Consider the following 23,105-nt stretch of genomic DNA (forward strand, 5'->3'; position numbering starts at 1 on the left):
TGACGGTGATCGGACTAGTTGGATAGATCGCACAACTAATCGCACATAGAATTGTGCATGAGGCTAGTCACAGGCAGGCGATACTTGTGTAGTTCTTATTCATGCCAGGGAGGCGAATACGAGGTATTTGCTTGTGTTGAGATTGGACGTAGACGAAGGTAGGGCTTCACGAGCAGGCTGGGCTGCTGATCCTACGTGCAGACGGAGGCAGCTCGGGAGGTGCGGTCGGCAGGTCTCGTGCGAAGAAGAGTGTGGATTGAGTGGCTAAACTATGTGGGCTGAAGCAGAGCAGGAGCGAGTCCTCGCGCACAAGCAGGGATTGCACACGGGAGTTCGAGCTTCAGGCCAGGGCTTCACATAGACGGCTAGGATCGGGATCTGACGGGAGCAAGCTAGAATCGGGAATGCTTTGTGCGTGGATGTCCTTCCTATGCCCATCAGCTTGTTTTTTCATAATTTGTTAAGCTCTCAGTAGATGCTACTTTAATTCCTCAAACACTCGATCTCTCTCCTCCAAGTACTCCTCCACTGAAGAAACTGGAGTACTGCTACTCCCAAAGTGCACCAAGTGAAGAGAGTCCCTTCCGTACAGCACCTTGAATGGAGTCATCTATGAAGCCAAGTGAAACGAGATGTTGTACCAGTACTCCGCCCATGATAGCCACTTGGCCCACAGCTTGGGTGTCTCCGACACAAAGCATCTCAAGTAGGTCTCCAAGCTTCTATTGACTACTTCCATTTGGCCATTTATCTGCGGGTGATAAGCGGTGCTCCTCTTCAGGACTGTCCCCTGCAACCTGAACAATTTCCTCCAAAAATAACTGAGGAACACCTTATCTCTATCTAAAACGATTGCCTCTGGTACCTCATTCAATCTGACCACCTCTCTGATGAAAGCTGAAGCCATTATCACCGCGGTGTAAGGATGTCAGAGGGGAATAAAATGAGCGTACTTGCTCAATCTATCCACCACCACCAGAATCACTGTGAAGCCTTCTGAACGGGGCAAACCATCTATGAAGTCCATGGATATCTCCTCCCATACCCGTCCTGGTAACGCCAATGGCTGTAGTAGTCCCCTTGGTGATATAGCCAGGTATTTGTTCCTCTGACAGATCTTACACCTTGCCACCTCTATACATTCCCTTCCAGTAAAGCTCGGCCGCTAATCTACTGTAGGTCTTTTGCACCCTGAATGGCCCCCAACCTCACTTCCATGAAATTCCTGGAGTAAGTTTGGGATGTGGATGGAGGTTTTGGGCATCACGAACCTCCCTTGATACATCAGTCAGTCTCTCTCTACTGAGTACCCTGGGTGGCTACCACCTTCCCTCAATAATGTCATCTTGATCTTCCCCTCCTCATCCCTAGATCTCTCCTCCTTAATGGCCTCCTAATCCAGCATCAAAGGAACAGACACTGTCACTGTCTGTAGCTCTCCCATACATCTGGACAACGCATCTGCCGCCTTGTTCTCCCCTCATGGTCTGTACTGGATTTCAAAATCATACCCCAACAACTTTGACAGCCATCTCTGATGCTCTTCAGTCACCATCTGCTGTTCCAACAAGTATTTCAGGCTCCTCTGATCTGTTCTGACAATGAAATGCCTACCTAACAGGTAGGATCGCCACTTCTGAATGGCTAAAATGATAGCCATTAACTCCCTCTCATAGACAGATTTCAGCCTGGCTTTGGCTGCCAACACTTGACTGAAGTAGGCAATGAATCGCCTATCCTGCATGAGCACTGCCCCCAATCCATATCCTGAAGCGTCTGTCTGCACTATGAAGGCTTGAGTAAAGTCTGGTAGAGCTAAGATGAGTATTATGGTCATAGACTTCTTTAGTTTCTCAAATGCTCTTGTGGCTGTCTCTCCACATAGGAATCCATCTTTCTTCAATTGCTCTATCAGTGGTCATGCTATAGTATTGTACCCCTTAACGAATCTATTGTAGTATCCTGTCAGCCCTAAGAATCCTCTCAACTCCTTCAAACTCTTAGGTAAGGGTCATCTCAATATAGCCTTCACCTTTGACTGATCAGCCGCCACCCCTTCCTTGGACACGATATGACCCAAGTACTCCACACTGGTTTGGGCAAAACAACACTTCTTCAGATTGGCCCTCAGCTAATGCTCCTGTAGAACACCCAATACCAACTTTAAATGCTTCAAATGCTCCTACTCAGTTCTATTGTACACCAAGATGTCATTAAAGAACATCAACACAAACTTCTAAAGATACTGTCTGAACACCTTATTCATCAATGACTAGAAAGTAGCAGGGGCGTTGGTCAGCCCAAATGGCATAAACAGAAACTCATAATGCCCCTCGTGTGTCCGGAACGCTATCTTTGATATGTCTTCCTCCCTCATCCGAATCTGATGGTATCCCGACTTCAAATCCATTTTGGAGAACATCATTGTTCCATACAGTTCATCCAAAAGCTCATCAATCACCGAAATGGGAAATTTATCTGGCACAGTCTCCTTATTTAATGTCCTGTAATCCACACAAAACCTCCAGCTCCCATCGTTCTTTTTGACAAGTAACATCGGGCTAGAGAAAGGACTTACACTTGGTCTGATGATCCCAACCTCCAACATCTCCCTAATCAGCTTCTTAATTTCATCCTTTTGAATATGGGGTTAGCGGTAGGGTCGTACACTAATCGATGACACTCCCTCCTTTAAAAGAATTGTATGCTCTTGTTCTCTGAGTGGTGGTAACCCTTGAGGTGGCTGGAACACCTCACTGAACTGTTGTATGACCGGTTGCACTACAAGAGGAATGTCCCCTCTTCCCCCACACTGACCTTCTCCAATCGTTGCAGTTCTACCAAATATCCACCTCCAACCTTCTGTATGGTTATGATCATGGACTTGAGAGACAATCTCGCTCTAAACAACCCGGCATCTATCTGTATCACCATTCTCCTTCCCCCCACCACCAATTCCATTCTCAGTGCTCTTTAATTCAACTTAGTCTCTCCCAAGGTTTGTAGCCATTTCATGCTTGAGATGACATTCGTACTCCCCAATTCCAATTCCAATTCCAATTCCCTCCAAATTTACTTAAATCTGAAATTCATTTTAGATTTATTAAAACCTCTTACCCTAAACCTAAATGCCTCATAACCCAAGCCGCTCCCCCCCCCCCCTCTCTCTCTCTCCTTGGCCGCCCCTTCCACTTGCCTCAACTCTCTTGGAAACCCTAAACCTCTCATGACTTTTGAAGCCAAGAAAAGAAGACAAGCTCCTTTCTCCCTTTTACCATTGGTGTATGGCCGACCCTGAGGTCGACCATGGATTCATCTACAACGCTCAAGGAGAAATTGACATCTTGCTCTCTCCTTTCTTTGATCCGGATTGGGACTACGAGGATACAGTGGAAAGCTATGTCGACCGCATACTTTATCATCTCGCCGATACGATTGACCAGCAACCACCCAAGGGACATTGGCAAATCGTCGGCCGATCAACAACTCCTCCTCTGGCAACTTCTCCGGCAGACAAGGCCTTACGCCCCACATTTCTTGTGGTAGCATCACTAGGGTTGCTTCTACCGTTTCTCCGCTAAACCCCAATTTCAAGAGTGAGTGTGAAAGAACTCATGGTGAACACTTCTTTGATGTTATGCCATGGATTTTTGTTTCATTGCTATTAGCCTTACTATATTGTTTTTGTTGTTATTTGCAATTGTCTTGTTATTCTCTTTGTAATCGCTTGCTATTACTTAATATTCGAATGGAAATTTCTAAGAATTCGACTCGGTGAAATATAAGTTTTTAATTAGCAAAGTTAATGTTCAATTTATTATTAATTTTCAAAAGCAATTCTTGTTCATTTGTATGTTTCACATCAATCAGGCCACTAAAATCAGCCTAAATCTTACAGCCACCTCTCCTCCTCTTATCATTATTATTATTATTATTATTATTATAAAAAAGAGACAAAAAAAGAAGAAAAAGAGAGAAGAAAATAAAAAAGAAAAAAATAAAAAAGAGAGATTTGTGCCTTGATACTCGTGCCCTCTACATCACAGTCATCACCTCGAAACCATCATCGTCGTCTCTTGTACAAGATATAAAGTTCTTTAAACCCAAAAAGTCCCAAAATTATATTTTTTTTGTGCTCACGACGCAATGAGCAAACCACCTATGCACGTTTTACTTAGCGTGATGGAAGGAAGTTCGGTGCAACGCTTGCGACGAGGCGGGTGAACCTTGTGCACCCTTTTCTGAGCATGACGTGGTAAAACTTAAGTACCCGTTTGCACTTTCAGGCTTTCAGGCCAGCAGGGAAAAACTTGCAATTTTTTGCACAGGTGCCTTTACAACTCATACACGCCTTTCTTGACGTAGTGGGGCAGAAAATCACGGTCGCGGTGTCACCCGACACCGATCATACGCGTCTTTCTTAACGTGTTGGGCAGGTCTAGAATCTAAAAAAAAATTCTAAACGGAGAGACATCGGGAGGCTACCGAAATTCAAACTGACGGGGAATCAGACATAAGCAAATCACAAGGAACCTGTCACGACCCGACCCGATCCGGGACGGACCCCGCTCGCACCGGGCCGCGACACGGAACCTTTTATCCAGGATCTGGCTTTGGAAAAAATCACCTGGAGCAAATCTGGGCACATTCTGGAGCAGATTCTCAACTGATCGTCCTGGACGATCCTGGAGCAGATTTTTGATATTACAGAACCAAACTTGCAATCAAACTCACAGAAAACCGGACCTAATGCTCGAAATGAAACGGTAACTTGCAAGATAATAATAATTATATACAAATGTAAAAGTAAGGACAAGTGATGAACAATGGAATTGTAGGGGATATAATTACCTAGCTACAAACAATGATAGGAGACCTTTAATGGATACCTTAACTTACCTTTGAACAATAGAAATTGATGCTCCTATCGATCATCCTACGAATAAGATGGGTCAATATCAGCTAGTTTGTGAAATGAATGCATTAATTTCCTTCAAACAGCGGTAATAAGAGACATGCAATCCCTACGACGATTTACCTATGATCATATATGAGGAATGCAGCATGATTAAAAACAAAGGGAAGGGGGGTTATGATGAAAAAATAACCCACTTGCAATCAACAACAGTTAACTGGTAGACAATTGCACTAATCTACTTGTGAGCGACAACAGTAGATAAGTTGTGAATGTAATAGTCTCCCTACGATCAATGTCAGCTAGCTTGAAAATAAATGCGGCACTCCGCTATGAACAATGAAAGTCAATATGTAACAAATGTAGTAAGTTGCCAACGGACACGCATAGAGAAATTAGTGATAAATGCAGCTCATCCGGCAATCAACATGAACACATTAATCTTCATGCAAGCAACGATAGTAGATATGCTACAAGGATAATGGATCTCTTGTGAACATAGATACACAAACAACATATTATTTGCAGACGAGCACCAAGAACTTGCAATAAATATGAGTTCCTACGAGCCACTGTAGAAGACTTGTCATGCACACAACTTACATATGAGTTAAAGTAGGACTATGGCAGAGCATATGAGCTTGTAACACGTATAACAATCACACTAATAAACGACACTAAAAGATTTGCATTTAATGCATATGCCCCATAAGTAATAGCAGAAGGCTTGCAATGCATACAATAGCAAACGACTTTAAAGTCTACTACTTACCCATAAATAGTGTTAATGAAATCAGCATTGCACAACAATCTACCCACAAGTAATAATAAGTAGCGTGCAACCAATGTAACGGATCCCCTACAAGCATAAAAAAGGGGATTGTAATGAACACGACATACTATCTACCATCAAAAGCAACAAATTTGTGATGAATAAGAGCACATGTAGACAACTGTGGGAGGCTCGTTATGCGCACAACAATTTGTCTACGAGCTAAGGTGGTAGGTTTGTGATGGAGAATATGATATGTGCACGATAGCTTCCTCCACAAGCAATGTTGAAGGACAGTACATTGAGCGCAATTCACCTACATATGATAACCAGTAGCTTTTGAATGACTACAGCTTGCCCACAAGCTATGTTAACAGAGTTTGGTACCGCATGACAGCTTGCCTGCAAGAAGCAATGAGAGACCTATAGCGCAGCGCCATGACTCACCTACAAGCAGAAACAGGAAATATGTAGTGAAGATTGCAAATTGCTAATAGATAGAAACAGGAAACTGCTAATGCCAGGTCTTCATGCTTAATATATTAGCTTATTTACAAATGAAAGGTTGAGGACTCCTGATGCATCGTATAATGCATTTGCGAGCAGAAATACACTAATAACATGCAAAAGATGAAATGAGCTAAACAATGTCACTATATATAAAACATTCGTACAAGCGGATAGAAGGAATTTACAGGCCCTCAAATGGAAACTTATGCATTTTTCAAATGATAATCACTTGCACAATCAATCATATTAGAATATTTCAAGAACACCTCCATTATGCATTGAAATGTGTACCAATGCATTCAGAATATACATATGCATTTTACAAATGTTTTGGAAGGCATGTAAAGTGCACACACACATTACAATATGCAGGGCGCCATTATGCAAACATATCAGTCAACATGCAAAAATATGCCACGCTGTAGCGGCGCGTTACATTAACATGCAATCATATTAAGCATATACATGTTGCAACATACAAAATGCATTATGCAAGCACACAATCCAACATGTAAAATGCATCATGCAAACACACTGTCCAACATGCAAAATGCATTATGCGAGCACACTAGCCAACATGTAAAATGTACTGTGCAGCAACAGCGTACTGCCAACATGCAAACACACATACACTGGACGAGAATATTGAATCATCATGAAAATGCATTATAAAAAAATAGGAAATACATGGATGCATTATGCATACATATGCAAATACATCATACGGTATGTTAAAGTATTAAGCCACTACGAAGCAAATCAACATATCATGCAAGCGCGATTAGATAGTGCTAGTGTGCAAATGAATATGCCAAAATGCATGCATACAAGCAAATATACAAGTACATATGCGAGTATATTAGCATGCGAATGAAAGTATAAGTGTTTGTGTGAACATGAAGATATGTCGTATATACTCATTGCATTACATAAATATATCATGCAAAAAGCATAGAAATATACATGAAATTAAATACCCATATTGGCCCCGACGAGCGTGACGTATATATACACGTAATATCGGAGGATGCTACGCGGGTCAAAAGTGAACATGAGGTCAAATCCAATCCTCCTCTTTGAATGGATTGCAGTTGACACAAATTGAACTACTGAATAAATACATGGTCGTAGCGCCAAGCATAGTATTTGATTTTATATGTTCATATTAGGCCTTCAAGGTCTATTATAACTTATAAGAAAGGTTCATAACTAAAAGTATAAAACTTTTGATTCTCAATGTCCATATGATAACTCACAACATCAGTAATTGAACTCAATCTTCTGCCAACAGGCGATTAGAGTTGGCATAGTTCAAATGATAGATACACGACTTATTTAAAAATTCTTAATGATGGCCATGTTGATAAAAAATCTCAACCAAAGGGGAACCCAAACTTTTAAAATGCCTCCCATACTCATAAAATATAAATATTTAAAGTGACAATAAGTAAACCCGATAATGGTCATGTTGAATACAAATCTCAACCGAAGTGGTCCATAAAAATTTTAAAGAAATGCCACAAAATCTCAAAGTTAATTATCCGGGGTCAAAGAATCGCTTCAACTCACAAACAACTAATGTTCAGTCGAGAATATTACTAGGATTTATTTTCAAACTATCTCTTACCAATAAGGACGTGGTACATGTTATCTAACCGGTGGTTTCACCGTCAAATGACACCACATATAAAATGTTATGATCAGGGCCCTTTGATTGGGTGGTTCTGCCGCAAAATGACATAACTAAATTACAGTCATGACCAGAGTCTGTATGTTCCCCAATAGTTCTAAATCTTTGAGTAATGAACTAATACGGTATAATCAATAGGGCAAAAAGTCTTTTATTAGCTAAGGTAGACTTAGATGTGTCTCCTTTATTAGCTAAGTTTTTTTTTTCATATAGTGAAAAAGAAGTGGCATATGTTAATTATCCATCGGTGGAAAAGTAGGGAAAAATAAAAAACATTGGTGATATTTTGGGTTCTTTAATGAAGCAACCAATATCATTTCAGGAACAAAATACCTAACTACAAATTTATTTCTTTCACAAATTTGTACCATAAAAAAAGTGTTGGATGAGGGTACAATTTCAAGTGATAATTTCATTGTAGAGATGGCCAAAAAATGAAAAACAAATTTGACAAATATTAAGATGAATACAAACTTCTCATTGCTTTTGGTGTCGTGCGCCATGGCTCCACGGGGAACTTTGCGTCATGGTGTGCCATTCACCATTGACAAGTATGCTCTAAACAAATAATCTAGCAAATATGAATTATCCCTTGTTCATGAACAAATTCATTCTAATGAAAGAGTATAACACAAAAAATGAAATTTTTGTTTTTATAAAATAAAAATCATTTATTATAATAAAAAAATTATGTAAAAAAATATAAAATAAAAATTTAAGCCAATATTAAGAAATATATTTAGTTCCAAACTAAAATTTCTAATGTTTCGTTAGTTTTAAATTTTATTAATTAATGATTAATTATGTTATTAAATTATAATAGAAATAAAGCATTCAAATTAAGTTGTTCATCATTTTCTAAGTCATTAGGATACTTAATCAAGCTACATATGGAACATCAATTGAGTTAATTTCTAAACAAGCATGTTCACAATCTCCATAATGGACATGAATCAACTTCTTATCAAGCTTATTATCGAGCATGTTCACGAGCTTCAAATGATATTGTTCATAAATATAAATGAGTTGGACAAATAACTGTTCAAGCTTGTTTGTTTAACAATCTAGTATTAAAAAAAAATCAAACGATCGTTAATGTGCTGCAATTGAGCCAGGTTACTAGTAACTTGTTGAATGATCTGTTCATTTGCAACCCTAATTGAGTTTTTAGAACTTTGATTTTCATACCAAATAAGGTGGGAGATATACACCAACATCATATTTGAAGAAAAAAAAGGCCTTTTTATGATAAATACAATGTTTGGACATTCAAATTAATATAGATCCAGATTAGCTTAAAATGCCATAATGAAGATGATTGCTTATTTCTATCAGTTCACTTAGGCCCTGAAAAATCTGTCCTCTGTTTCTGTTGGTCAAATTAAATCTATGCTGTAAACATTGAGTTCGGTATATTCTATATTTCTATGAAAAGCCAAGTGGTCATACACCACCACAAATTTTACAAAAAATAAAAATAAAAAATTAATAAGACACAAAATATCAAACAACTTATCTACAATGATCCAACAACACAAATCGGACATATTAAAGTAGCCTGAAAATATCAAAATGAAGTACTCACAGCGACACAGGGGGCGAAGGTGCAGTGAATGCCAGTGGCCCGAACCTCGAGTGCGGTGGCAACTCCAATCCGGCGCGCTAGCTCTCCATCTCTGGTAGCACCGAGACCAACGTTGTGGGGAAAGATGGTGGCGTGGAGGAGATTGTTGTGACCGTGGACGGCGTCAGTGGAGTATATGATGGGAATTCCGAGGCGAGATGAGAGAGCGCAGCGCTGCATGGCATCAACCATGTCGGCCCAGTGGAGGGCAGATGCGCAAGGTTGTGGGGCGCTGCCGCCAGAACTGAGCACGCTTCCGATGGAAAGTTCAGTGAGGGCTGTAGGGGAGACGACGGCCCGCTCGATCTGTGCCATCTGAGCTACCTTCTCCTGAAGCGTCATGCGGGAGAGGAGGTCTTGAACCCTTATCTCAACTGGCTGATGGGGATCTTTGTATAAGACGTCGCTACTGCCGCTGCCGCCCCCGGCAGTGGCCATTGGAATATAGATAGATTTCCGCCTATAAGGGTGCGTTTGGGACGGCTATATAATTCTCTGGGATGAGTTAACTACAAAATTTCTTAATGAATTTTCAAATATTACAGCAAAAGGTTCCTTAACATGAGTTTTACTTTTTTTTTTTTTTTTTACTTAAGGGGCTTCACAATCCCCTCACTTAAGTAACAAACGTCCTCATCAGTATGTTTATCCCATAATTATCCTCTATGCATATAGGATTCTAGAAGTGGCCCTTACAAGTTCAAAATGGCGACTCAAGCCACATAGCACTTTGTCCCATATAGGGTTCAAGAGATGGCTCCAATGGCGTAGCACTTTATTTTTCTATGACACTTAGTTTCCATCTTCTAGCTGGTATATTGCTATGGTACCATTTGTAATTGCCTAAACTCTTAATTATTGAGATATTATCTACTTTAGCCTAAGGGCCTCATAGTTTTGTCCTACTAGTGTAACTTCCTAGGAGGTTACACATCCTAATATTTCTCTGAGATGAGCATGTTTAATTATAGAATTTCTTTATGAAATTCTAACTATTATACCAAAATGTACATTAATGTTTAAGAGGTTAGATTCTTTTTACTTAAAGGATTTCACAGCTTGTTATTGGTTGCTAGATGGAGGTCAAACAATAATGGTCAGCAAGAGGCTCACCAGTGGTGGCCTGGTGGCACAGATTCATCAGCGGTGGTGCTGTGGTAGAGACCTAGGATTCTTCAAACCCTTGCGTTCTTCTCTTCTTCCTTCTCTCCCTTTCTCCCCACTTTCATGTGAAGAATGGGGGTTGACTTATAATTTTTTAGGAGTGACATGCTCAGTAATTATGGAGAAGATATAGGACAAATTTGGAGTGTTATATCGGACATCATATATTAATTTCCTTGATCATGTTATATTTATTAGGCATTTAAGAGCCTTAATGATATCAAAATTGAGTGCTCGTAGGCTTGTTGGATTCACCTCATCAAGCCACTCAATTCAACTATAAGCATATTATATTTGAATATCATTTGGTCATGCGATTGAAGTTTTAAAGCTTCTAAGAATATTTCAGTCCTTTGATTTGGGCTCATTTGGACTCGGCTTGGATTCAATTTGGTGTCATTGGATTCATATAATTGAGATGTTTAATTTGACTATATACTTGTTGAAATCAAAGTTTGGATAGTCCAAAATTTAAATTTGGAAGCTTCTAACTTATATTTTTATTGAGATTCATACTCGATTAAGATGATTTTTATGACATGTTAGTTGACCTTATTTTCTGACGTTGAAACTTATAGAGTCTAAAAATATGTGTCCAAACCTTTTAAGTTGCTCGTGACTAAAAATTACACTTATGTGGTGCGACCACCTCACGGATATCAATAAGGACCTCCCTGATCATAATTTAAATGTTTATTGAAGTCAACATAATGATCAAAGCAAAAAGTGTTGGAAAATTGAGCTCCAAAATATTTGAATTGGTGTAAATTGATTATAAAGTCTTTGTTTGGTTCTGAAAGTGTCAAAACTGAGTCTGAAATATCAAAAAATGATTCAGAGAACCTTAAAAAGGACCAAATTAAATAGTCTAAGCCTAAATCGGGCCCGAACAAGGCTTGAAGGTCGAACCGGTGGGCCTAGTGGGTCACCCAGGCGTGGATGGGGGCATATAGTGCCCCTTTTACTATTTTTTTTAATTATTAGAAAAATCATGAAGTAGGAACTAACAATAATACCTCCTTGTTTAGAAAATTTTTAAATTATTATTATAATTATTTAATTAAAAAGTTATTTTATTTTAAAATTTTAAAAAAATAAATAAAAATTTAAAAAAAAAAAAACCAAAAATTTTGGAATATCCTTTCATCTACCCTCTTACTTATACTTATAAATACCCCCTTTTGGGGTAGGAGAAGTGCACAACTTCTCAACTCTAATCTCTCTTGATTTTTTTTTTCTTCATCTACTTTTTTTTTATATTAGAGGCATTTCACTATCTTGAATAGTTGTATTAATTCCCTATCAAATTCTAGTGCCTTTTCTATGTAGAATGAGTAGATATGGCATTCTTCTCCTTTTTTCTCATACTCTTTCTTTCATTAGAGGTATTGGTTCAATGATATTTTCTATACTCATTTTTAAACTAACAAAATTTATTCAACGAACATTGACTAAATTCTCTTATGAAGTGGATCTAGTCCTCCATGAATTCCCTTAATTGTAGAGAAGCACATTGAAATCTAAAATTAATTAAGTAACTGAACTAACTTACTAACATAACAAATGGATTATTTATAGAAAAAAAAGGATTCTGGCGCTACGGAGCTCGAGACACTTGCATAGCGGTGCCCATAAAATGAACTAACACATTTCTATAGTATTTCCTCTGCTATGAGGCTTACTGATGTGGACCCACTGTTGAATAGACGCGTCACTTCATTGGCAGATTATGTCCTAAATGATTATAACTGCAGTGCTGCTGAAGGTTGAGTGTTGTGGCATCCACATGGCACTCCCCTTGGCTAGGCAGCGCTAAAATTGACACCCTCCAATGCTGTGAAGATAGATACTGGGCTTTATAGTGTTGACTCCTCCAGTGTTGTGGCATTGTTAAATAGAGACTAGGCGCCTCCTTGTCCATATTGGGCATTTTGGAGGTGTCAATGATGGTGCAATAATAGTGTAGTGTCCAATGCCACGGTGTTGTACCATACTTGAGTTTTTTGCACATTTCATGTATTTTTTACACAAATAGAACTAAAATAAAATGGCCTACTTAAACCCAATGAAATTTATTAGCAAAAAATCACTGGCAATGCCACTGGTTTTCTTAAGTTAGTGGTACCTGCCAGAAAAAAAGCGCCAAAAATTTCAGAGGAACTTATGGCGGAAGACAAAATGGCTTACTTAAACCCAATATAATTTTTTAGCAAAAATGCCATCGAAGACATCTCCAACAAAAAATCTACCTATAATAACATCCAAAAAGGCCCTATTTCCTCTATCAACATTGTTCGTAATTGTCTTGCTATTCATTTCATTTATGCTTCTCTCCCTATCGCATGAGTCGCCTCCCGTCGAACATCGCCTCCATCGCCTTCGTACACTACTTTTGTCACCATCGTTCACTGCCTCGGTTGCTAAAACCACTGTAAGTTTTTCTGCCGTCAACCCATTTCTTTTTACTTTGGTCATTGATGTTCTCGGTAGACATTTGCAAGAGATTGTACTATGGTGTATGTAATTTGTTGATGATATTCTTCTTGTTGATAAGACTAGAGAGGGAGTTGTTAATAAAATAGATGTGGATACTATTAGTAGAATTCAAGTTGGATGATTAAAATAGAGGAATGCATTGGGCTTATTGTGTGATAGAAAATTCCCCTCAAACTTAGTGGAAAATTCTATAAGATGGTGGTGAGACCTACAATGCTTTATGGTGTAAAATGTTGGTCATTAAAAGAGAAGCATAACATTAAGTTAAGTGTTTGTAGAGATGAGAATGCTCATGAGTGGCTTTACTCTTAGAGACAAGGTATAAAATGAGCATATACATGAAAAGGTTGAAGAAGCTCCTATGGAAGATAATATTAGAGAGAGTGAGAGTCTCCTAAGATGGTTTGGTCACATAAAATGGTGACCTCCCAATGACCCAGTTAGGAAAGTAGAAGTATTAGATTTGCCTTATATTAAGAAAGGTAGAGGTATACCTAAAAAGACTTGGTCAGAAAATATTAGAAATGATATTTCTTTATTAGATTTAAATGAGAATTTGACACTTAATATAACACAATGGAGAAAAAGGACTCATGTAGCTGACCCCACATACTGGGATAAAAGCTTTGATGTTGTTGTTAATTTGTTGACCTTCTAATTAGATTTAAATGAGAATTATCGCCATATAATTTACTTGTTGAAGTCAGTTTGAATTTAATATATTTTTCTTAAATATATGCTACACCAATCTCTAGTATCTCCATATTATGTGTGGGCTAAATTCTTCATATTATGGATATTAGAAATCAAAGAAGTTGAATGTATAATTGATTGACGCAAGAACAAAAAATATCAACAGATGAGTTCATTAATGAGGTGAATTTTTTCATCTAGATAACATGTGACCTGCTTAGCTTCATCTCAGAGTAAGGTGCATGCCCACGATAGTTAATTCTCCATTAATAGTTTATTGCAAATTGCCAAGGTATGTAGTCAACCATAATTGGACAAAATAGTATTTTTTATCGCTTATCATATTAAAGAATAAATTTGATCAGATATAGCTTAAATGCAATGTCATATTATATATTGTATGTTTTTGTATGTAAAATATTTTTATTGGTCGCCTGAGCACAATGATAAAATAAATAAAAAATTTGAGAAACACAAGTCAACTTGCATGCGAGACATATTTACAAATATTACGAAGTCAGGTGAGTAACCCCTCTAGATTGGTGAGAGTGTATGGGCCGAACTAACCAATGCTTGGGGCAACCTAGGTTATACCCAGAGGATGGACCATAATAGACAAAGCTAAGCTTCTAATATTGGGGGCATGCATAATTCCTTCTATATTGGGGGCTCAGTTCCACATACTGAGCACATGCGACGTTTGGTGAAAAATTTTAATAATTTATTTAGTTATGAATATTAATGTAAGTGTGTTGCAGAGAGAGTTGTTGGGTAGATATCTAACCATTGTTAAGTTATATATAGTCATACCCACAAGCGGCAAGAGGACCAATAACGGGTTGATGAGCTAGGAAGGAAAGCCTACATGGGTATAAAAGTTTAAAATTTTAATTTCATATATAAATTGATTAATCTTATGTTAAATTTTATATGAAGAGTATAAAAGACTTTGAGAGAGCCAGGCTAGAGCAGGTGAGGAGTCTTCTTGGGGATCAATAGATTATTTTGATTATCGTACTTGGTCCCAAGCGGTAGATGGAATGTAGAAAGGACGGGTATATGATTTAGGCTTGCAAGCCTACACGTACGAGCGGAAAACAACTTGTGGCTCCAACTTCTCAGCAAGCAGTAAGGAGTCATTGTATAGTTAACATGTGGTTGCCCTTATTGCAGAGCTAGATTAAGTTAGAAAATCACAAACTAACATGTAGATGCAGTAAATTTAGTTGTTGGATGAGTTAAAGAAATTGAGGGAGTAATTTAGTGGAAAGCAACCAGCATCAACAGAGGAGGAGAATGATGAGACAGATTCTCTAATTATACTTTTTTCTTATTATTGGACATTTTAGTTCTATATTGGACATTTTATTTATATATTTGTATATTTTATTGTCTGTTTTTTATTATGCAATGAACTTCATGTTTATTTTTAGACTGTGTGGTGATAGTTCAATATCCTTTTGTAATCAAATCTGTTATTACATATATGTAGCATTAGTATTTATATACAATGTTTGAATGTGAATATGATATATATGTGTATATAATTTATGCAAGATTGTTATGTTGTAGAAAACATGTGAGGGAGGGCTATTTTTTATTTATGGTACAAATTTTCGGCTGATTTCCTGCGGAATATTTGCCAAAAATGAAGCTATGATGACATGGTATTGTGTTTCTGACAGAAAAAAATCCATCGAAAAGACTAGTGGATAAAATGTCGAACATGTCCGATGGTTAGTTCCCGACGAAACTTCCTGGCGGTTTGTCTACAAGTATTTCTGGCGGTATAGTTCCGCCGAAAATTTTGTCAGACAAATCGCCAGGAAGAGCAATTCGCAAATGACGAATTTGGCTGCATAATTCGGCATAAAGTTTGCCAGTAAATCCGTTGGAAGTATCTCCGGCGAAAAACTTCGGTTGAAACAATATTTTTTATGCTTGTTTTACTGTTGACCCAATTTTCACCGACAATCCACCTAAAATGCAACATTTTCGGCATAATTTATCATTTTCTGGCAGATTTAGGCTGCTGGAAATACAAGTTTTTACTGTAGTGACTTAAGAGCTAGGAAGGAGCTTAAAAATGGAGCATAGTGGACCAACACTGACCACCTCTTCCAGGAAGTTATCCCAGCCCACTCCTCCAGGCAAGTTTCCCCCCCCCCCCCCCCCCCCATTGCGAAGGCTACCTCAGAATCTCCTCTCTCCCTTAGACATATCTTTATTTATTTCTGCTATAATGAAAACTTTGATGCGAGATACATCAAGCAACTAATGTCACATATCATCTCTATAGACATCTCACATAATTGAGTCGATCTGAAGGCCCCATCAAAACATTACTCGCCCCTTCTCGCCTCAATTGGGCGACACCATATTACCTTTTTGTTCTACGCCAGCCCGTTCTCCTGACAACACTTTGTAGATACTCGGCCCTTCTCATCTCAACAGAGCGATTTTGCATCAGCTTCAAGCCGACGTCAGCGAGTTCTCACGAAGTACGGGGACATCATCAATCAGACAATAATGGATTCAACACACTTTTATTCATCATTTTTTATATAGTTTGAAATTAATATACTTATATAAAATATTAAAATTAAACTTTGGAGTTATCACTTATCACTATCCTCCATCATAAAAATTTAATCTTAAAAAATTCTACATTGCATTCAATTCTTTAGAATAAGCGAGCAAAATTATCATATCTCAATTTTATCTATGTTGCATATCTATGTTGCATGTCTTGAATAATCAAATTTCTGATCTTTTGCATGATTCTTACTTAATGGCAACATGTAGGTTACTGCTGAAGACATGGAGGCTTACAGATTGAAAAGGATTCATCATGAAGATCCAATGAAGGAATTTCTCCACTAGTTAGTTCTTCCGAACCATCTTGCATTTTGTTTTATAAAAAAGCCTTCATATTCCACTGGTTCAATATTATTGCAGATCATTTGGAATTTGAATCATATGTGCTTAAGAGATTTATTGTTATTTTTATTTTTTATTTTTTTTACAATAAACTTGTGAACTTAATGCAAATACAAAAATTATGTAAATAAAAACACCAAACAAGTTTGCTTTTCATATTTTGCTTATTATTCATTATTTTCTTTCAAATCTTCTATTGACAAGAAAGTTCAAAATTGGAAGTCTTCTTTCCATTGCATTAATGTCTCTCCTCCCTTTCGATAGCCCTTCCTATAAGCTTTCTTTCCTTGCTCCTTTTTTTCCATGTGGTTTCAATGCACACCTTCTTTCCATTTAACTGAAAACTTTTTTTTAGTTTTCACATAAAGAGCTTCATACATTGAAAATTAGCACAGCTTCATCAAGATATGGAGATTTTCTCATATGAAAATCTTTCCACTCAAACAAAAAAATATTTTAATGCAATTTCTGATTCGACAAAAACGATCGTCTTCATCTTTGTTCTCCTCTTCATGGGACCCTTCATCTCTCCTCGTTGGTTCGACACACATATAAGCTATTCATTTTATTTCCTTTATTTCTTGTTCTCATCCATAGCCTAGTAGATGTTACCTTAATTTATCCATGACCTCTACATGTTTCATACTAAATTAAGTAAAACCCACTTTATATTTAAATTAAAAGCATAAGTATTATCATCAAAATGGTAATTTATTAGAGTCAATACAAGGTGATGTAGATGCTATTCATATCAAAAATGTAAAATACTTGGAAAGATAAATAGGGTTTTGGATAATTGTTAGGATTTGTTCATGAAAAAAAAAAGGGTGAGGATATTCTGATGAAATTCTTTTTTTATGATGGGCTTTAAAAAAATTAAATATATTTTGAGATGAATGCATGCAATATAAATTATTTATATATTACATTAATCTCAAAGCAGATCCAAGAATTTTAAAGTCTATCGTACTCTTTTTCTTGATCAATATGTGATGACTAAGTTTTTCATATGTTGTTACAATTAGCTTGTTTAGTTTTTTGAAAAATAATTTTGTAAGAATATTTTATTTTGATCCAAAATACATCAAAATGAGCTTTCAAAGTCCTTAAATTTGTGTATAGATTGGTGTAGTCCGATACAACATTTACAACATTAATTACCCAAAATCTAAAAACTTAGAGCACGTTTTTAGGTCTTTATATTTTACATCAGATTTTTTTTTTTTTTTTTTTTTTTTTTTTTTTTTTTTTTTTTTGTGTGCAGTTTTGACTGCTCTAATCTTCATTTGGCTAGCTAGCTAATTTCTTTTTTTATTATTATTATAAACACTAATTAATTTTTCTCTTTGTTGTCCTAGACTTAAAAATTTGTTGAATTTATGTGATTATAATTGGTATGCCAATAAATTAACGTTTCACAACTTTTTTTATTTTTTAATTTTTAATTGCTTATTTTTTTTTAATTAACGTTTCACTATTTATAGTCACTTGCATGATTTTTAGGTCTTAGGAAGATTAAATATTTAATGACTTATAAGTAATTTATTTAAATTGAAATTTTCTCTTTATTTAAGTACAATTACGATTAATTTTAAAATATGAAAACAAAAATTGTAATTTCATTTTTTGTTTGGGTCGAGCAGAATTGTTTGAAGGACTCATTCACTACAAGAAAAATAGGCATTATCGGTGGACTTTTCGACATTATTATATTCATTGGTAATAGCGACAGTGTAATCAACGAATATTTCGTCGGTCAACTACCAGCGATTTGTCTGGCAGATAAACAACCAAAATATTATCAGCGGAAAACTCGCTAGCAGTGCCACTAATTTTCTTAAGTCGGCGGTATCTGCCAGCAAAGAATATGCCAGAAATTTATCGGTGGAACTTTCGGCGGAAAACACATTAGCTTACTTAAACACGATGAAATTTTTTGGCAAAAATGCCATCGGAGAAATCTTCGATGGAAAATCCACTAGCAATACCACCAAAAAAGGCCCTATTTTCCCTCCCGACATTGTTCATGATCTTCTTGCTATTCATTTCATTCCCACTTCTCTACCGATCACATGAGTTGCCTTCCACCAAGCGTCGCGTCAATCGTCTTTGTACACTGCCTTTGTCACTGTCGTTTGCTGCCTCGGTTGCCATAACCACTATAAGTTTTTCTGTCGTCAACTCATATTTTTTTACTTTGGTCAGGGATGTTCTCAGAAGACATTTGCAAAAGATTGTACCATAGTGTATGTATTTTATTGATGATATTCTTCTTGTTGATAAGACTAGAGAGGGAGTTGATAGTACAATAGATGTGAATAGTATTAGTAGAATTCAAGTTGGATGGTTAAAGTAGAGAAATGCGTTGGGCTTATTATGTGATAGAAAATTCTCCTCAAACTTAGGGGAAAATTCTATATGATGATGGTGAAACCTACAACATGGTGTAAAATATTGGTCATTAAAAGAGAAGCATAATATTAAGTTAAGTGTTTGTAGAGATGAGAATGCTCATGAGTGGCTTCACTCTTAGAGACAATGTACGAAATGAGCATATATATGAAAAGGTTGGAGAAGCTCATATGGAAGATAATATTAGAGAGAGTGAGAGAGCCTCCTTAGATGGTTTGGTCACATAAAATGGGGACATCCCGATGACCCAGTTAGGAAAGTAGAGGAATTAGATTCGACTTATGATAAGAAAGGTAGAGGTAGACCTAAAAAGACTGGTTAGAAAATATTAGAAATGACCTTTCTTTATTATATTTAAATGAGACTTTGACACTTAATAAAATACAATGGAGAAAAAGGACTCGTGTAGTTGACCCTACATACTTGGATAAAGGCTTTGATGTTGTTGTTAATTTGTTGACCTTCTAATTATATTTAAATGAGAATTATCACCATCTAATTTATAAATCAGTTTGAATTCAATCAATTTTCCTTTAATAGATATTACTCCAATACCTAGTATCTTCATATTATGTGTAGGCTATTTTTTTCATATTATGGATATAAGAAATCGAAGAAGTTAGATGTATAATTTTGACGCAAGAATAAAACTTTGCTGCGAAAATCCTATTTTTTGGTAGTGTATAATTAATTAACGCAAGAATAAAAAATATTAATAGATATATGAGTTCATTAATGGGGTGAATTTTTTTATCCAGACAATCTGTCAACTGCCTAGCTTCATCTCAGAGCAAGGTGCATGCCCACGATAGTTGATTCTCCAATAATAGTTGGTTATAAATTGCTAGGGTATAGAGTCAACCATAATTAGATCAAAAAAAATATTTTTTAGCCCTTATCATATTGGAGAGCAAACTTGATCAGACATAACTTAGATGCGATGCAATATTTATATTGTATATTTTTGTATGTAGAAATATTTTTATTGTTTGCTTGAGCACAATGATAAAATTAAAAAGAATTTTGAGAAGTGCAGGTCGACTCACATGCGAGATATATTTACAGACATTAGGAAGTCAGGCGAGCGACCAATCCAGATTGGTGAGAGTGTATAGGCCGAGTTGACCAGTGCTTGGGTGTAACATCCCACAATACCCCTTAACAGTATCATAGAATATCACATGCATAAACATAATGTTTTTTAGCCATCTTAATAAAACATCTAATAATTTTAGTTTTCATACATAAATGGAAGCATCTAATATGTATCCAATTACATCAAAACAAACACTTCTGAGTATAGAGCCACTAAAAAAATAAAAAATAATAATTTAATGAACTGTCTACATACCTCAAATATAAACTCACAAATATAGACAAACATTAACATATAAAACTAATAATTTGAATTCAAGTTCACTAGTAAAAAGAGCACTAGTGAGTTATGAGGCTTAATAAGTTATACAAATTTAAATAGCAATTAACTTGCATGATTATAAAATTTATAACATTAAAAACATAAATAAATTAAACTTTATATTATTTATAAAATATCATAACATCCCAAATGACATTACCATTTACTTCCTTTGAAGTTTATAATGAATATCACTTTTAATATTTAAAAGATTTGGCTACACTTTCATAAAAACATTTAATAGAGCCAAAGTAAAGCATACATTATTACCATTGAATTACATAGAGGGCCATTTTACCTCTTTAGGGGTCCCTTTTGTCCCAACTGCTATGCCCGTCTCTTGTCTTTATGATCCATTTTGTCCTACTTATAATGTGATTTATTACACGAGGATCATTTTGCCCCACCTATATTGATAAATTGTGCATCAATTTATAACCAAATTTTATTTAAATTGATATTCATTAAACTTTTCATATGCATAAGCTATACTTATGTTGTTGCATACTTTCATAAAAATTTAAGTTATATCTGTATAAAAAGAATATGCATACAACAAGTAAGGAAATCAACATATTTCCAAAATATTAGTATTTAGAAAAATATTTAAATGAATATAGTAAACCTTAATTTAAACTCACATAATTAAATTATGCAAGTGGTTAATCATACATGAAAACTTGGAAGCATGCTTAATTTCATTATATTAAACAAGCATGCTTTATCTGATTTTCATTTGCAAGTCTTTATATGGATATGAATTTGTTTATTCATGCAATGCATATGAGATGCATTTTCATACTCCATAATTTGAAATTATCTTAACACAATTAACCTTTTAAATGAATTAATTAATATTGCATGTATCAAGAATTTCTAACATTTACTTTTGTAATTTATAATGGAAAAACTTACCTCTTTGACGAACTACCTCTTTCAGTTCTCTGTTTCTTACTCATCTATGTTTGTAAGTCATCTACAATCACCTCTCCAATTCTATGACTTCTACAATTTATCATTCAGTTAAAGTGTCTATAATAAATTTCTACTAATATAAGTATTTACCTCGTACTCTTTCTTCTGCATATAACTGATAAATCCTAAAATACAATTAGAATTATCGTCATTAGAACTTTATTGACGTTAGAAAATGTAAAAGATAATAAAAAACCTTATAATTTCTTACATCATTCTTTCTTCCATATTCATTCTTCTTCTTCCTATTCCTCTTAACTTTCTTTTGTTTCTTACTCCAAAATTACTATTCCTTCAATTATCTTGCACTTTTTCAGAATTTTTCCTTTACTGATAATTGTTATAATTTTTCCCAAACTTTTACTTGCCTCAGCCTTCACTGTGTCGAAATCTGCTAGAATTCACTGTAGCGAATTCTTCTACAGTGTTTTCTGTGAATTCACTGAAGAGAACTGTGCCGATTCTTTCTATAGTGCATCATCCAATTCCTCTGTTGGCTTGCGTGAAAATAGATCAGATAAGGGAATTCCATATGGATAAATGAGAGAGAGGGCCCACACACAAATACATAATTGAATTCCTCCCAATCAATTTAAGCATTTATTTGGAAAAGGATATTAAGAAATACTTAATTTTATTTAATAATTACTATTTCTAATTTAATAGTAATTAATTATTAGAATAAGATAATAATTTTTTTAAAATAAAATTTTAGATTTATTACATGAATTTTGGATCTTACATTGGGGCATCCCAGATTATACCCAAAGGAGAGGGGTCAAAATAGACAGAACTAAGCTTATAATATTGGGGGCATGGATAGTTCCCTCTATATTGGGGGCTCACTTCCACACACTGAACACAGATGATGTTTGGTGAGAAATTTTAAAAATTTATTTAGTTATGAATATTAATGTAAGTGTATTACAGAGAAAGTTGTTGGGTAGAGATCTGACCGTTGTTGAGTTATATAATCATACCTACAAATGGCAGAAGGTCTAGTAATGGGTTAATGAGCTAGCAAAGAAAAGCCTACGTGAGTATATCAGTTTAAAGTTTTAAGTTTCATAATAAATTGATTAATCTTATGTTAACTTTTATATGAAGAGTATATAAAACTTTGAGAGAGACAGGCTAGAACAGATAAGTCCGAGATCTTTTAGGGGATCAGCAGATTATTCTAATTATCGCAATTGGTCCCAAGAGGTAGGTGGAATATAGAAAGGCGAGGTATATGGTTTAAGCTCGCAAGCCTACACGTACTAGGGATAAACATCTGGTGGCTCTAGCTTCTCAGCAATCAGCAAGGAGTTATTGTATAATTAACAGGTGGCAGCCCTTATAACAGAGCTAGATTAAGTTAGAAATTCACAACCTAACATGCAGATGCAGTAAAGTTAGTTATTGGACGAGTTGTAGAAATTAAGGGAGTAGTTCAGTGGAAAGCAACCAACATTAGCAAAGAAGGAGAATGATTTGACTTTTTCTTATTATTGG

At 35.9% G+C, this 23,105-nt stretch overlaps 1 protein-coding gene across 1 annotated transcript in view; it reads right to left on the bottom strand.

Annotated features, from left to right (window-relative positions):
• Positions 1-9,983, bottom strand: part of LOC110100144 (beta-glucosidase BoGH3B) — a gene marked incomplete in the record, with an annotated part of 43,378 nt that extends 33,395 nt beyond the window's left edge. The window contains 1 exon segment of the mRNA XM_020827569.2: positions 9,473-9,983. Coding sequence (XP_020683228.1) covers positions 9,473-9,949 — 477 coding nt within the window.
• Between the last annotated feature and the right edge of the window lie 13,122 nt (positions 9,984-23,105).

Source organism: Dendrobium catenatum, unplaced genomic scaffold, assembly GCF_001605985.2.
Source record: "Dendrobium catenatum unplaced genomic scaffold, ASM160598v2 fragScaff_scaffold_1358, whole genome shotgun sequence".
Taxonomy (NCBI): domain Eukaryota; kingdom Viridiplantae; phylum Streptophyta; class Magnoliopsida; order Asparagales; family Orchidaceae; genus Dendrobium; species Dendrobium catenatum.